The 18,028-nt window shown below is 46.3% G+C and overlaps 1 protein-coding gene across 10 annotated transcripts in view; it reads right to left on the bottom strand.

Moving 5' to 3' along the window:
* CFAP20DC (CFAP20 domain containing) overlaps positions 1-14,734 on the bottom strand; it is a 269,546-nt gene extending 254,812 nt beyond the window's left edge. For all 10 annotated transcript variants that reach the window (XM_083156078.1, XM_083156081.1, XM_083156084.1 and 7 more), the window contains exons 1-2: positions 14,583-14,734; positions 5,704-5,779 (exon numbers count right to left, since the gene is read on the bottom strand). In XM_083156078.1, the coding sequence (XP_083012204.1) occupies positions 5,704-5,724 (21 nt within the window). In that variant the 5' untranslated portion in view covers positions 5,725-5,779; positions 14,583-14,734. The remainder of the gene's footprint in view (positions 1-5,703; positions 5,780-14,582) is intronic.
* Between the last annotated feature and the right edge of the window lie 3,294 nt (positions 14,735-18,028).

Raw genomic sequence — 18,028 nt, 5'->3', positions numbered from 1 at the left:
ACAACACCAGAGACACAGACAGACAGCCAGCACCAGAGCTCCGGTGTTTCCCCCTGAGCTGCTACTGCTCATCATACACAGAGCTGGAAACTCCTCCCCCTCTTGGTCTGCCAGTACATGGAGTGATGACAGCAGCAGCTTCCAACAGGAAGCTGTTCTGTGCAATTCGGCAGAGCTACAGTGCTTCTATAGGCTGCTGTCTGTGCAGCCCAGAAGCAGTTCTCTGCAGTGAGCATGCCCAGACTTCAGTGAGTCACTCAGTGTGATGCAGCGGAAGGAAGGTATGCATTGCACCAGAGAGGTGCATGGCAGTTTATTTTATTTTTAATAATATTTGTGTGTAGATCTTTATTAAGAGTATCATTTTGTGTACTTTAATTAATATCAAAGTTATTAAAAGTGTGTATTTTGCTCTGTAACTGTGTTTGTGTGCATATGAGTACATCATTTATTTACAGTAAATGTACACAAACACTAGTACAGCGCAAATCAAACTAATAACCTGCAAATAATGAATGACTGTTTGCAATGAGCAGTACCCAGGAAATTGCAGCCCCCCTCAAGTCTAAAGGCAGGAGCCGCCACTGGATTTAATAAAGAACATCCTTACATAGTTTAAAATAAAGTCCCTGAATTACATCTGCTGAATTTTTTGTGCAGTTTTCACTATTATGTAGTGCAGTTCTCGAGGGAGGTTTAGGTATATTAATCATTGGTCTACTGCGTATGGGAGCCAAGCAATAACGATTTTAGTGAATCAAGTTTACTCATTGGCTCAGCTCACGTGACAGTACTGTATATAAAGCAGGGAGGAACATGGCGCTCAGCATGCAGAGCAGGGCTGGGCCACTAGTTAAATCATAAGTTAGAAAGATATTAATTAGATTAAAACCAACATCATTGTCTTCTGCTCTTCTTGTCAAATTAGGAATTGATGCATATTAAAAATACATGCTAAAAAAGCCCTAGGCTTCTATTAGACAATGCCACATAAAGGTGGCATTGGCCACCACATCCAAACCCTGGAATGGACTTGTTGCATATGTGGTAAGTGGGCCACTCCCCAAAAAATAATTTTCAGAGTTTGCGCATTTTAAAGATTGGTGCATCCTGCCCCTTGTGTGCTTTACGGGACCACCTGCAGTAACTTGCTGGGGTCCTGTAATTATTTTTATTGTCTGATGGGGTCCCAGAGCAAAATAGTTTGAGGACCCCTACTCTACTGTAATGAAAAAAATCTTTTAACTTTTTTTCTGTAATTCTGTTATATCACTTTATATCACTGATCTATTTTACATTGCTTCCCAAATGAAGAAGACAACATAATTGTATGTGATGATCAATAAAATATATGTTGGAAGGAGACAAGCCTGTTTATCACAGTGGGTGTTTCTAAGCCATAAAGTAGGTTCTTCCAGGAGATCATACGCTTCAGGAAAATCTGTACTATGTAATGGTGATATTTTGACAATTAGAGTTGTCATAACCAGGAAACGGGGATATTACACAGGAACCTCTTGCCGCCCAGAACATCTGGGATTACTGACTGCCTGGCAATGTTACCTGGGATGTTGGCTGCAGAAGGAATCAGGTGCAAGTCTACGTGTCTAACCAACATTTCATAGAAAAACTATAGGTATGCTGAATTATTATTTATTTCTTACGGTCCACACACACTGGGCGTTATTGTCCAGCGTTTATGGATAACTATTATGGGGAACATCGCTGGGCTGAAAAATGTTCAGTGCGTATACACAGCAGTGGCGTAGCTATGTTTTGGGTGCCCCCTCGCCATCAGGGGGGGGGGCGCCCCCCCCCTCGCCGCCGCCCCGCCAAGCACCCCTACCCCCCTGCCCTGCCGCCCGCCGCCTTGCCGCCTATGCAACCCCCCCCCATCCCCCACAGCCTTACCTATCGCGCTGGTCCCGGCGGCTCCGTTTTTCTGCTGAGGACCACCACAAAATGGCCGCCCCCATACAGCCGACAGTTTCAGAGAACTGTGTGCTATATAGGGGCGGCCATTTTGTGGTGGTCCTCAGCAGAAGAACGGAGCCGCCGGGACCAGCGAGATAGGTAAGTCTGCAGGGGATTGGGGGGGGTTCGGGTTTAACTATAGCACCGCAGCCCCCGGCGCCCCCACATTCACAGCGCCCCCCCGCGGTGGCGGGGGCTGCGGTGCTATAGTTACGCCGCTGATACACAGCGTTTTCCACCCGTTTTAGCGATTTTCCTCAGGTTGAACGGCATACCATATCGGGATGCTATGGAAAGCCATCCACTCCCTTGCTCATCTGCTGGTAATACAGCAGATAAGCGGCCTGGCCAGCGATGATGCGGGAGCGCGCAGCAGCGCTCATTGCTGCCCCAAACACACTGGGCGGCTGAAAGCCGCTCAAACAATTAAACTGAGCAGCTTTCAGCTGAAAGTCACTCAGTGTGTATGGGCCTTTATGCCTGGTACACACCAGAACGGTCCTGATTGTTAGTAGATCGTTAGAAGATCGTGCGATGATCGCATGATCTGTTGGAGCACGCGATCCACTAACGATCTGCTAATGATCTGCATCCGATCCGATCATAATCCGATCCGAGTCTGTATCCGGTTGAATGGATCTTTTACAGATCCTACCTGCAGCAGGTAGGATCTGTAAAACGACCAAATGACACCGGGGACGCTCATCGGATTGGAATCGGAATCGGATCGGAATCGGCTCTAAACATGCAAAAATATGCCCAATCTACATACAATCTGCATCCAATCGGTCGGAGTTGGATCCAGATTGATGGGATTGAGCCCTAATCATTCTGGTGTGTACCCTACATTAGTCATTAAGCCCAAAAGACATGTTGCACTCGTAACTCAATAAAAAGACATCTAGAAAAAATGTATCTACATTCCTTCACCATGACAATATATTTGATATTGTAGCTTAGGTGTGATTCATGGACGGACACTGCCACGATGTTCATGCAGTTTTCTGATGTTCTGATATACTGCACATGAGATCATGTGTCCTTGCACGCAATGAAGCTGTAGATGTCAGGTGAAAGAGGGCGGGGAAGGGGCAGCAAGGGGTTCCATATGATATCACAAGAAGGAGGCGTGTCACCTCAGTTTTGTAGGACTTTGACGAAAGGGTCTGCATCTTCTGACGCATGCCTCCTGTCTAGCAGAGGAGTTGCAGGTGTTCATTCTGAGCATCCTGAAGGCTACTCAGGTGACTGATGGTCCCGAAGAGTGATCCGATGCTGCATCCTCGGACACTGCAGCAGATCACTTAAGAAGCTGAGAGATGACTATTTATGCAAGATGCCTCCTGCTGCATAATCATTATTTAGAAACAGTAACTTATACTTGTCTACATTATATCTGACTGCAAAACTGTGGGGGTGGGGCTGCTGTGCATATGACTAGGCCTCGCCCCCAAAATGCCCTGATTCACTGGCCTGTGAGTAGGGGGTGGGGCTAAATGAGCCTTATTCCTCCATTCAGCTCTGGGATTTCCCAGTCAATCTCCCTATCCTTGGTACATTGACTATGAAGCAGGAGGGATACCACTCCTCCACATGTGGCCACTCTTCCTTTAGTGGGGTGGACTCAGGGGCAGATTAAGGTCTGTGGGGGCCCTGGACAACAATAGCTGTGGGGGCCCCTTCCTCTCACCCCCCCCTCCCCCCCCTGCAGCACTAACCGGAGCAGTCATTCTCACTGCCCATCAGAGTCGGAGCTGCTGCACGGGCACGGCCTCTTCATGGCACCTGGGGTGATCAGGCGGGTAGAGCGGGGTAGGTCCCCCCGGAGACAGTTTGACAAGAGAGTAGGGCAGCGGGGAGATGCGGGGCAGGCAGGTGAGTGGGAGAACACTGCATCTATCCCCCAGCACTGCTGCAATGCTTCATACGTTGCGGCGGATGGGCAGTGCCCGGGTCCCTGCTGCAGACGGGAACTAGTTCCCATCCGCTGCAGGTACCCCGCCGTTGACTGTCCAGCCACCGCAGGGACCCCCCTGCCCACTCCACACTGCCCGGACCCCAGGGGCACGCTGCCCAGACCCCACTGCCTGCCACCCACCTGGAGTGTGGGGGCCCCTGATGTTGTGGGGGCCCCGGGGTGACCACCCCTAATCGCCCCTTGGTGGATCTGCCACTGGGTGGACTACCCGGAACATTGTGAGTCTCTGGGAACTTGCGTGAGAATTGGTAAGTATGCAGTAACAGCATATAAAGATGTATATCTACTGTGATGCTGTCCATGAATTAGGCCCCTAGTTATCTAGATTACTGACAGCTAGTACTCTCTAAAAGACATGACTGTTATGTAAAATATCCAGATGTGAGTGTTGCCTTGTACTCCGGGGACAGAAGCTGAGTGCTGCTTATACTGTGAGGTTTATGCTTTCCATTACACAGCAGTGAAATCTGTGGCACTAGAGGCAGTGTGAGAAATTGATGTGCACATATGCTGTCCTTTAGGCCAATATACAAGGCACGGCATAGAGATCAATTAATCTCTTCCCTGTCTTATTTCCTGAGCGTTCCTCTTGCACAACAGGAGAAACTGCTCAACATACGGAACCCGAAGGCTACGTGCATCTTAGGTGTAATGGTCTTTTAAATGATGTGTGTGTGGGGGGGGGCACGAAATGTCATTTTAAAGAATTCATTAAATATTGCAGTTTCCTTTACTACTGTGACAAGTGCGTATTGGCCACGACATGTATGGTAATAATTAATGTGTTTTTATTACACAATACAATCTTGAAAGACCAACATAAAAACACACAGCTAAAACAAACACAGCGTGTTATCCCCCTGTGGATTATTTTATTTTACTTTGCTGGGTGTGACATATTCAGTGTGAAAACTAAAATTAAATATTCACCCAAAGCAACTGCGGCTCATGCATCCAGGTAATTTTTTTCTGGAGTTAATATAATTCTAAGCCAAAGGCAGCGAGTTCTTATTTGGTAAAGCCTACCAAAGTACACTGCGGCCAAGTCATCTCTCCTTGATTATTATGCCTTTGTCTGATCGCAGGAATGCTATTATAAACTTTAAAAACAAAATATGCCCTTCCTCTGTCTGTGAAGTCACCCAAAGCAATTTCCCGCAGCGTCATCCAGCACCCGGCTGGATATCTGCCTTCATTTGTATCACACACCTGTTGTGCCCTCCAATTACATTCTCTGCATTGATCTAGTGAAATGCCAACACAAAAAAACACATATGTTAAAGCTTGCTTGCTATTCCACAAATGCTAATTTATAGCTGCCTAGTTAAAACAAAGGGCCGCCTTCTGCATTGTACTTTCCCTTTGAGTTGTGACCGTTTTTACTTTCACTTTGAGTTGTGACCGTTTTTACTTTCACTTTGAGTTGTGACAGTTTGAGTCCACAAACTCTCCACCTCCACCCTAAAGTCCCTATCTGCTCCTACCTCCAATCTGTCTTCACAGCTCCCTCTCTCCATAGCCAGCAAGTTTGAAACAGATCAGTGTCCATGCAAAAATTGCTTTCACTTTCTTTATTTAAAATCATGTTTCTCACAGTGAGCTTGTGCGAAAGCTTCCCATTCCGCTTAGTGGTACATGGACCAAGCCAACACCGGGATAATCGGAAGTCTTGCAAAAGCATGCTCAATAGCAATAAGATCTTAAATAATGATTTTTATCAGTTTGTTCTTATGAAGCTCTATGAAATGTACCTGATATTCATTTTTGTACATGTCGCTGCCTCAGCAAAGAAGTGTCTGCAGTCTGTATCCTGGAAAGTGGACGCACCTGAAAAACACAAATACATTAGATAGGTGTTGCTGTGATTGTGCCTCATCTACCAATCAAAACCGGTTTAACTTATAGGACTTGATCTGGTAAATCTAGTTGGCCAATGACCATGTTGGTTTGTGTTTATAGTGCTATAGTGCCCAGCACAGAAATTCCATAAGAGTTCACAGCCCTATAATGGACTAGAAATAGCTACTTATTAATACCCATAAGAGCTGATATTGAAAACATGGATCACCCTAACTTCACACATACAATGTTTCTGACCATTCCATCTCACTGGGCCCTCTATAGTTACAGCACACATTCTTACCTGAAGAAACAGACCCTGGTAGCTTTATTCAACCACGGAAGCCATCAAAATACCTAGGGCCGGATTCAGGCACATACTTACCTTTCCAAGTTCGATCCGGGGTCTGATGGTGCGGGTCTGCGCACGCTTCTTGGTGAAAATAAGCATGTGCAGACCCTCTGTGCAAACGCCTTGACGAGTATTACACTCGCCGAGTGTGGGCAGGGGCGGGAAGGGGGCAAAGAGCTGGGGTAGGGGAACACCCACCACTTTATGGGTATCCCTATGAAAGCGCTGGGTGTTACACAAGGAGTGCAGGCGGGTTGATGCCTGCTTCGGGGCGGGCAGCTGATGTCACATGACTTCAGCACCCGCCCCCTTTACGCCCATCTCCTTGTGAAATAAAGGTCATTTTTCATTGACTTTTATTCCCGGAGGGGAGAGAAATCATCATTCAATGATTTCTGTTCCCTTCAGCTGCATGCGAGGGGATGTGTTCCCGTACACACTGCCTAGCGTGCGAGTCTGAATCAGGCCCTTGGTTAAATTAAACCTATTTGGCCAGAAACTTGTTATAATGGTAGCCAACATTTTGTATAACTATTAGTTTCATAAACTACACAATTTTCAAGAATGATCAAGGTACCTGAACAGTTCAGTGCTTGGCAAATGATGGATGAAATTATTATTGGGTGTCTGTAATTAGGAAGCATAACTGCGTGACTGTCTGTCATAACCAGAGGAATGATTTATATTCTAATAACCATTTTCATGTAATGTGTGAGATCAACTACATAATTATCTGTACTGAGCTCTCCCCATGTGAAGTTCTCCGTAAGTTTAAAGTCCTCTTGCACTTGTCGTTGAATTAGAGACAGTATTGAATTTTGTGCAATTATCAGCCATACTCTCCCATGGATCCAATTAGGTGCCTAGGATTAGTCATATAGTCACCATCCATCCTCCTTTGTGCATGAATCGATTCGTTATGTCTTTTCTCTCAACAGGTCTTCAGTCAGTATCTATTAGTCATGTCTGGCCTAGCTACTGTATCTTTCTACACTACAGCCTCAAAGACTGCTGTATATGTTTGTGTAACCACCTAGGTGGACTTTTAGATGCATCTTAAGCTAAAACACAGCCATGGACACCACAAGTCTAGGAAACATATGGTAGTACAAAGGTAGATTGGAATTAGAATAACATATAAAGAAGACCTGTTTGCCACTCAATATTCATGTCTAGCAATTCAAACAAAAAGACTGTCTAATGGATCCCTAACATACATGGAAATATGTCTAAGAGCAAACTCCATTCGTTGGCTGAATAAATCAGACAGGTTTAGTAACCAAGCCAAACGATAAAGACCATTTTCAGTACATGTTGAGCCTTCAATATCCAAAAGGCTCGGAACCTGAAGTATTTCAGATGTTAGATCGTGTGGAGTCCAACAGGTGTTACAGGGTGGTCCAGTGGGCGTTGCGGAGGTCTGGCAGGTGTCTCAGGAGGGGGAAGAGGGTCTAACGGGTTAGAGCAGATGATGAATTAAGGTGGCCATACACTAATGTGATGTATTGCAGCAGTGTATGGCCAACCAACCCCCCTGAAGCCGCCTCCCCCTTAGACCTTTCTTTCACATGACATGTATCACATGTGACTCCATCCCCCGCGGCCGGGAGGGGGGTCAAGTTGGAGTTTGGACTGGCAGAAGGTCAAACCCGAAGGGGATGTCAAAGGGGACATCAAACACCTCAGATTTGGGCCGAATTCTTGGGACTAGTGTATGGGGGCCTTTAGACAAGCAGTACCTGGTGAATAGCTACAAAGTGACCCCATGCCGTCAGTCATTGGCTACAGACACTAAATGGAATGGGGTCATGATTAGGTCGACAGTACCTACTGTAGGTCAACAGTCAGAAGGTGGGCCACCATTGGTCGATAGACAAAAGTTTAACACGTGAAAAAAAGTCAACATTCATTAGGTCAACATGATCAAAAGATCGACATGTGGTTTTCAGGACTTGTATGCCCACATAGCCCCTGCGCTTGGTGCGGCGCATCGCTCGTCCACACAGTTACAGCCCTGCTTGCAAATACAATATGTCTACCTGCATCAGCACCCCACATTCAAACAAAGTCATTGCTTTAAATCTCAATGCATTGTCCACATTTATAATCCCAGTGACACCTACAAAAGCAAATGTATCATCACATAAACATAGAATGCTGCATCTTCTTAACAATGTATTCTTCCTGCTGCTATTTATGTAGTGATCCAGTGCTAGAAGCTTATGACATTGTTCCATCGTAGACACCTTGCTATTAAGTACTTGTAAAAGGCCAGACTTGGTATAAATTGCTCTCTATAAAGTTTGAAGACATCCACTATATAGCTATTTTTTCCCCTTTATTCGCAGAGCGCTTAAATCTTCAGATCTCGTTGTGCTTGTCAGAACCCCGTGGCAGGATTATCTCCATAGTAGCAACACAGAAAACCGTTCTCCGTTCATTTCTTATTCTGGAGAGCAGACAGCGCCAGCCCCTCCTCTGTGTTTGTGTACCAGGGAACCTCAGTGAAATAATGTATGTAAAATAAATATGTTTAACTTGGCAAGGAATTCTATTTGCATGAAAGGCTTAGCACGCGCTCTATCCAACATTTTAAATGCCGAAAACGAGTAAAGTAGTTTGTTGGGCTAGGGAGAGCAAGCATTTTTATGTACAGTGTATCTGACCTATTCACCTCTGGTCGGGAATATAGATTGGGTTTATCCGCTTCTTAATAAAACATGTCAACCACCAGGAACTGCTTTCGCCTGATGCTCTGTATGAGCAGAATCAGATGAAATAGGGAAGCTTGGCGTCTAGAGCTGGGGTTATGCAGGGGGAGGGGGGGGGGCATTAGCGCAGTGGTTTCTGCAGTGCTGCTCCAGCCAATGCGGGACTCCAGAGTAGACCCCTCTGGGCCCCGGGTATAGATATTGGGGTTTCCAGATGATAGGTCAAAAGCCAATAGGTCGACAGCACAGTCGACATGCATTTAGTCGACATGGTCAAAACCTCAAAATGGTTAAATGGTCAACATCATTGGCGGATTTAAACCTAGGTAAAATCCGCCACCCCTCTCAGTGTCAGTGAAGAAGCAGTCCGTGACTGCACTGGCTTCACTGTGTCTGGCATGACTATCTATTGGACAGTCACAACACTACAGGCAACCCCATTGTTTCCTCCCTCTGGGACTGTCAGATTGGTCCAATTATGATTGCAGTCACCTATAGTGACACACATTTCTTAACAATTAGATAGTTTAGCACAGGTGACGCCAATTATATATTCAGTCCCCTGTACTTGTATTACTCTGTCTTCAACTGTTTGCTGTTTTGCTTATTTGTTTATGTAATCTATAATTGGGCGATGCGGATCCCTTGTGGTGCAATAAGAAATAATAATGATAATAATAATAATAATTATAATAATAATAATGGGGCAGATGTATTAAGCCTTAACAAGAGATAAATACAAGGGTGATAAAGTGAGATAAACGTCCAGCCAATCACCTGCTAACTGCCATGTTACAGGCTGTGTTTGAAAAAAGTCAGTAAGAAGCTGATTGGCTGGACGGTTATCTCTCTTTATCACCCTTGCATTTATCTCTTGTTAAGGCTTAATACATCTGTGTTTTCGAGAAATAGGGGCAAATATTAAGGATTCCTATAATGTATGAAGGAGACACCGCAGCCGGTATCTCCAGATATGCCATAGTCACTTAACAGCCCACATAGGTTTCTTACCAAAATACGGGAATGTAATGCACTGTCATGCATGAATGAAATAGTCTACTTGTGCTGGGTTTACTACATTTGCCAATTAAAAGTTTGTACTTTTGCCCTTAAGGCAAAAAAATAAATACTGTGACACGCAAGCAAAATGAATATACAGCTTAACCGCAAACTTAATTGAAGGTTTCCACACGTTTATTAGGGGTCACCCTTGTGGAAACCTTCAGTAAAATTTGCGGTCAGGCTGATTTGCTGGTTACCATCATAGGACTCAATGTTATATTCATAACATTGAGTTCTATGGGACGTGGAGAGCCAATCATTTGGTTTAGGGGATTTCCATTGACAAAAGTCAGTGGAATCCCCATTATTTGTGCGGAGTAGAAGCATGTGGAAACACATGCTCCTCCTCAGTCTGAAATGGCACGGTCAATCAGATTTTATTTTAACCCTTTGGAAGCCTTTTTTGGACTGAAGAGGACATATCTACACTGGATATAGGTGAGTATGTTTTATCTAAATAATTCTGAAAGTCGTGTGTTTATATGTGTGTATAATACACACACACACACACGGAAATTTGTGTTCACTTTTTTTTAAGGGGGGCACCAAACTCAAATTGGTTCCAGACGACTGTCACACAGAACCTGGCGCACTGAGAGGGGCTGTTTGGCGCCACTGCAGCAACGATGTGTTAAGACAATTCCACTGCAGCCTTTTTGTCACACTAACATTTTGCAAATCCCACTGGAAATACCATTCAGAAATTATACACAAAGCAATCTGGACAGAAATGTATTGACTGAACTCAACATGGGACCTTTGCAATCATAAATTTTAAACCATAAGGTCCCAAATAATGGAATAAATCAGTGGCGTTAAGCACTGAAACCTAACTATGACCTCGTGATCTGAAAAGGCAGATTTCATACAAATCATAAGACAATATAAACTCATGCTTTAGGAAATATTGATTTCTGGGTTTAGTATGTGGGATATTGTCATAAATATGCATTTTAAGATCTTTCTCTGTCTGAGATTTGACACATCCTTTAGGTGCTAGAATTTTAACGTCGTCTCTGAGACTAGACTGCTAAAGTGGTTGCTACAATGTTTCTATGTTTCCTTTGTTTAATTAATTAAAATGAAGAGATATGTTTACCAACTAGCGGTTTGAAATAAATGCTAGCCTGATTTATTTATGTTGCTGATTTAAATCTACTGTATCTGTCAAAGCTGCTGGTCAGAAACCATGTCCCTTAATCTTCAGAAGCTGGCAAAAATTGGCATCTCTGACAACCACTGGTTAATAAACAGACCACCGACGGGGGAGATGGCTGCGGGGCCCTATTCAATGCTGTCTTCCCCAACAGCATTGAACAGGGGTTTTGCGCAGAACGAGCCCAAGCTGTCGGGCTCGTTCTGCCGAGAAAAGCCGGAAATAGTCGAGCTCCTGGCCAGAGCTCGTCTATTTTCGTCATCAACTCACGGCCACGCCCCCTTCTCGCCGCTCGGGGCCCGGGACATTGAATCCCGATTGCCGAGCTCCAGGCGAGCAAAACGAAAACGGGACAGGGGCACGGCTGTCGAGCTTGCTCGACAGTCGTGCCCCTGACATTGAAACCTAAACCTTAACTTCAGTCTCCTATGTACAGTCCCACCCATTTTGCTGGGGTGCCGGACGCGGTCCCGACAGTCGGGATTACGACAGTCATTTACCCGACGTCAGGATCCCGACTGTCAAAACGCGGACAGACAGGTGCTCGACGGCCACCCGCTATTTTCCCTCCCTCGTGGGGGTCCACGACCCCTATAGAGGGAGAATAGAATAGGTGTCGAGCGTAGCCAGCCACCGTGCCCACAAGGTTGCTTTGTTGCGCTCACCATGCTGTCTGAGTTCGAGCAGTCGGGATCCCGATGTCAGGCTAATGACTGTCGGGATCCCGACTGTCAGAACCCTATACCACACCCTTTGGCTGATGGCCTTTTTGGCTGGTCTGGCCACAAAGAGAACCGGGCTGGCTGCATGTAGCACAGCCACCCGGATATCTATTTGCCCGGTGGGTAGTGGCTGGCTAAAAGAGATAGACGGGAGGGTGTCGTGAGGCCTGGCGCCTGTGTCCCTCTTATGGCATACCCTCATGATCCTCTCCCCTTGTTGTGCACATACACACAATTGAATGCCAGGAATGCAGTACCAGTCCATCCCTGTACTGGACTATATTATATACAGCTAATCAGCTAACTGTAGTTTTTCAAACACAGGACAGGAGCTGATTGGCTGCTGCACCATATATCAAATGCACAGAGTTTTAAATAGATGAAATGTGTTGATAAATGGGCCCCTAAATATTTAATGTGTCATGGTAACCAATTATTTTATTCTACTGCCTGTTGAAGGTTAATATTTACAGTTTATGAGCTAATGGAGATAAGTTGCAGCTTACCAAGCACCTGAGACTCTGCCCCTGCCTATGCTGCAGCATTCCTGATAACACTATACCGTATGTTACATGTACCTGTGCTGCAGCAGTCCTGATAACATTATATAGTACTGTATGTCACATGTACATATGCTGCAGCAGTCCTGATAACACTATACAGTATGTCACGTGCATATGCTGCAGCAGCCCTGATAACATTATACAGTATGTCACGTGCATATACTGCAGCAGTCCTTATAACATTATACAGTATATCACATGTACCTGTGCTGCAGCAGACCGGATAACATTATACAGTACAGTATGTCACATGATGTACCCAGGGCCGGTGCTAGGGTGTCCGGCGCCCTCCTGCATACCATACATTTTGCGCCCTTTCACATTGCCATTGCATCAAGCTGTAGCCCAATTGTGGGAGTGTATGCAACATGCGATCCTATGGAGGATCTCGGGTGCATGTACATGTATGCATACACCATCTCAATGCTGTGTCCGCAAAATGTTGCAGGCACTAAAGCTGCCCATACACGCTGTGAGAATCGCATACGTTATGGGCTAGATCGCATTGCATTGCACAGCATGCATGCAATGTGTGTGCGATGCGATCCGAAACCAGTACAAAAAGTATGTGCAGCACTCGTGACTGAGGGGGAAAGGAGGGGAGAGAAGGAGGAGATGGAAGAAGAGGGGAGGAGATAGAGGGGGCGGAGTGTTGAGGACTGGCAGCGGCACTGGCACAGCACACTGAGAAGAGGGAAGGAAGGGGAGGTGGCGCTGCTGCCTGTTCGTCATTTGTTTGACAGATGACAGGCGCAGGGAGCAATGGGTAGGGGGCGGATCCGGACATGATATGTCGTCCAAGCATTCACAGACAGCGCTACATGCCTCAGCGCAAGTGTCCGTGAGGAAGAGGGTGCAGGTCGCAGGAGGAGAACAGTGTGTGCGTGGTGCAGGGAGCTGCTCAGCCTCTCCATACTGCCACCCGCTGTCAGACAGGCACTGGGGGCAGTGTGCAGGCTGTGTGCACTCATGGTGCAGAGAGCAGCTCTTTATACTGCCTCCCGCCCGCTGTCAGACAGGCGCTGCGGGCAGCATGCAGGAGGCAGTGACAGTGAGGGCTGAGGCAGCTTTAGCAGAGCAAGGAGGGAGACAGCGCCTTTTCAGCATGGCGCCTCCCTGCTTTGCAGGAGCTGCTGAGTGGGTAGCGCCGGCCCTGGATGTACCTATGCTGCAGCAGTCCTGATAACACTATACAATATGTCACATGTACCACTACCTATACTGCAGCAGCCCTGGTAACATTCCATACAGATACAGTACTGTATGTCACATGTACATATGCTGCAGCAGTCCTGATAACATTATATAGTACTGTACTGTATGTCACATGTACATATGCTGCAGCAGTCCTGATAACACTATACAATATGTCACATGTACCACTACCTATACTGCAGCAGCCCTGGTAACATTCCATACAGATATAGTACTGTATGTCACATGTACATATGCTGCAGCAGTCCTGATAACACTATACAGTATGTCACGTGCATATGCTGCAGCAGCCCTGATAACATTATACAGTATGTTACATGTACCTGCGCTGCAGCAGTCCTGATAACATTATACAGTATATCACATGTACCTGTGCTGCAGCAGACCTGATAACATTATACAGTACAGTATGTCACATGATGTACCTATACTGCAGCAGTCCTGAGAACACTATACAGTATGTTACATGTACCTGTGCTGCAGCAGACCTGATAACATTATACAGTACAGTATGTTACATGATGTACCTATACTGCAGCAGTCCTGATAACACTATACAGTATGTTACATGTACCTGTGCTGCAGCAGTCCTGATAACATTATATAGTACTGTACTGTATGTCACATGTACATATGCTGCAGCAGACCTGATAACACTATACAGTATGTCACATGTACCACTACCTATACTGGAGCAGCAGCCCTGGTAACATTCCATACAGATACAGTACTGGATGTCACATGGGCATATGTTGCAGCAGCTCCCTAGTGATTAATGCTGCAGCCATCTGTTGGTGATTAATGGGGCAATTTTTAAGGATCAGACAATAAAAACACTGATAATGCAGGCTGCAGCATATAGCTATGCTATGGCACTGCATACATTATGGTGCTATGCATACATCATGGTGCTATAGTACAGCAAGTCTTCGTTCATCTACTGTGTTAAGTGTTACTATAAATTCATATTTTCCTATCAGCTCCTCCACACCTGTCTGCTCACCACTCACCTGGGACTGCCAGGAATATGGGGCCAAGGGGGATCCAGTGACCTGGGATTTACTAGGAGATCCCCTGTAGCAGCAGTGCAGGAAGTGTAGGGAGGCCTGGACTCAGCAGCGTCATCGTTGCCTAGCAACGTGCTGTAGCCCGGCCCTGGGAGTGTGAGAAGGCTCAGTCCCTGCCGTTGTCATTCATGTCAGACACACACACATCCCTCCTCCCCTCTCACACATACACTCCATTATTCTCTGTCTCACACTAGCAGAGTCAGAGCCACTGTCTCACTCACTGTGCAAGGAAGAAGTCATCTAAGAAGACAGATTGGTGCTGTCTCCATGCAATGCCACACACCTGTCAGCCTGCCTGTATCACATCACACTGTACTGCTGCTCTTCACACCTATTTTACACACACACACACACTCATAGGGCAGTATTCAATGAGGAAAATTCACCGTGTTTTATGGCGAATTTCTGCTTTTTTCGCATTGGTCGGAGAATTTTGGTCACAAAAAGCGAACAACCCTATTCAATGTGATATTTCCACCATTGACGAACAGTGAATAATGGATGGTTCTCCATCTGATACTCGCCGCCAAACGCCGTGTCTTGTCAATAGGATTTTGCATTGTGATTCGCCGTCACTCGCCATGAGTGTATTCAATGAGAAGACGGAGAATAAATTTCTAGGTTAATTTCTCTGTGCCTCTCCGTGTATCACTCGCCATCTTTTCATGGTGAAGTGGAATGTGAACTTTTAAAATAATGTTGTTTTTTTAAATTTGGTGTAAAAAAATCAGGAATTTTATTCTGAGGAGGGGCATGCTATATGTATTCATGTGCTTACAGCACATGAATATATATTTAATTAAAAAAAAAAAAATTTTTACACATAGCAGCCAGCAGGGGGCCGGGAGCTGAGAGCCGCTCATTAGATATTAATATATTCACTGCTCCCAATCATTACATATGCGGGTGCAGTGAATACCCGGTCCCCTGTTGGCTCTCCCGGGGGGCAGACTGTGCTGCCTGGTTCCCGGGGAGCCCACCTCCCCCCCACATACGTTCTGGGGCAGGCAGGGAGACTTCCATCTCCCTGCCTGCCACCATCCTCAGGCTCACCGCAGGGGTTCACACTCGCCGTCAGGGGCAGCGAGCCCCTGCCTCGTTGAATACAGGGATAGCAGGGGGACAGCAAGGCTCTGGAACACGGCGACTGTGCAGCGAGTTCTAAACAGGATTCCCTGCACGCTGTGAATATTTTCATTGAATACTGCCCATAGTCTATTTGTCATTCAATATTTACAGAATATCCCCCCAATACACCCATTTTAAGGTGATACCTGCAAATATTTGTTGAGGTGCCCCAATTTCCGACAGCAGCCGCTGCCCTCATAGGTTGCCATCTGGACTAAGTAAAAACCGGACCCACACAAGACCCCGGAACGCCGGAGGGTGTCCTGTCTGGGGGGTGTCTTGTCCGGGGGGGGAAGATGCCTGTGATGCTTTCACCAGGGACGTCACATGTGGAAGGGAAGATTACAGCCTCCCCGTGTGGTCCGGACTGTTTTTTTTTACATCCTCGGACCGTGCAGGGAGGCTGTATTCTCCCCCCCCCCCCTTCCCCTCTCCCTGGTGACAGGTGTCACAGCAGCTCCACCGTACAGGACACCCTCGGCAATGCACCCCCCAGACCGGACACTACAAGCTCCAGAATGACAGATATTGATGAATGGAACCAGGCCGGTCCGGTTTTTACCGATACCCATTGCCATCCAGATATATACTGTATACTGCATTATACCCCGTTCTCACTGCAGGCAAATTCCCGAGTCTAGCATGTCAACCCGGGAATTTGCCTTTTAACACAGGTTTTTCTGCAGTGTGAATGGGTTTGCATACCCGGATCTCATACACATTCCCCTAAAACCCCGTTCTCACTGCCGCAAAAACCCAGGTATTTGCCAGGGCAAGCAGTAATTTCCTGTGTCCTGTCTCAGTGTGAAAGGGTCTTTGTGAAATTCCCGGGTGTTATTCCCTGGGAATTAGACACAGGTTTTTTGCAGGGTTTTTCCTGGGTATTACACGGGTGTATGGCAGTGTGAACAGCACAGACCCGGATTTTTCTCACAAAATGCAAAAAAGCAAGTTCATTGGGGGATGTTTTTTTAAACAGCCAATAACAACAATTTGTACAAATTTCCCAACACCCAATAAAATTCCACACACTTGTTGGAAGGCAGACCATGGAAAGCAGTGTGAAAGGGGCAGACACGGGAAATTCCCAGGTCTGAGGTGCAGTGTAAAGGGGGTCTGTTGAACTGACAAGCTCTGTGTCCTGCCAAAAATCTGGCAAGAAAAACCCGGGACTTTGCAGGGGCAGCAATGAGAACGCAGCATAAAATGCCGGGGAAAAGCCGTGTATTTACTCACTGGCAGTGAGAACACGGTATAAGTCAAGTGTTCGCTAATGCATTCACTTCTAGCAACTGATACCACATTCTCATTGCCGGCCCTGCAAAAACCCGGGATTTTGTTGCCTGGTTTTTGGCAGGGCACAAAGCATCTCAGCTCTACAGACCCCATTCATACTGCACCTTAGACCCGGGAAATTCCCATGTCTGCCCTGTTCACACTGCTTCCCCTGGTCTGCCTGCCAACAAGTGTGTGAAATCTAAGAGAAGCTTTGATTGGCTGTTTAAAAAGTATCTTTAATTGGCTGTTTAAAAAAGCAGCTTTGAGCAATGCAATGAGCTTGCTTTTTTGCATCTTGTGAGAAAAACCCGGGTCTGGCCTGTTCACATTGCCACACACCCGGGTATTACCCAGGAATAACCCTGCAAAAAACCTGTGTGTAATTACTGCTTGCCCTGGCAACAACCCGGGTGAGAACGGGGTATGACAGGGACTCTAGCAACTGTGGTTCAAGTTTAGGTTGACAGTTCCTAGGTGGACAGTCAATGCTTCGACCACTATTGGTTGGAGATACATTCATTTGGTCTACAGCATCTTGGTCGACAAGCATTGGGTTGACACCATTAGGTCGACATGGTTCTAGGTCTACAGTCAAAAGGTCGACATGGGGTTTTTCACTTTTTAGAGCCGACATGCGCCGACAGGCGGTATTTCATGCCCTACCATCCACTAGGGCGTGGTGGGAGAATAAAATAGTGTGCCGAGCGCAGCGAGGCACCGTGCCCTTGAGCAAAGGGATGCGATGCCAGGGGATGCGATGCACTTTAAACTGTGCGCATGTCGACTTTAAAAACCCCATGTTGACCTTTTGACTGTCGACCTAGAGACTGTCGACCTAATGACCTGTCGACCTAAACCCATGTCGACCTAGACACATGTCAACCTTGTCCCATGTCGATCTTTCCCTATGTCGACATTTCCCCATGTCAACCTAGTGGTGTCGACCTAATGCTTGTCGACTTAGATGCTGTAGACCAAAT

This window comes from Crinia signifera, chromosome 8 (assembly GCF_055691185.1).
Source record: "Crinia signifera chromosome 8, ASM5569118v1, whole genome shotgun sequence".
NCBI classification, from domain to species: domain Eukaryota; kingdom Metazoa; phylum Chordata; class Amphibia; order Anura; family Myobatrachidae; genus Crinia; species Crinia signifera.
This window is presented reverse-complemented; position numbering and strand designations above follow the sequence as displayed.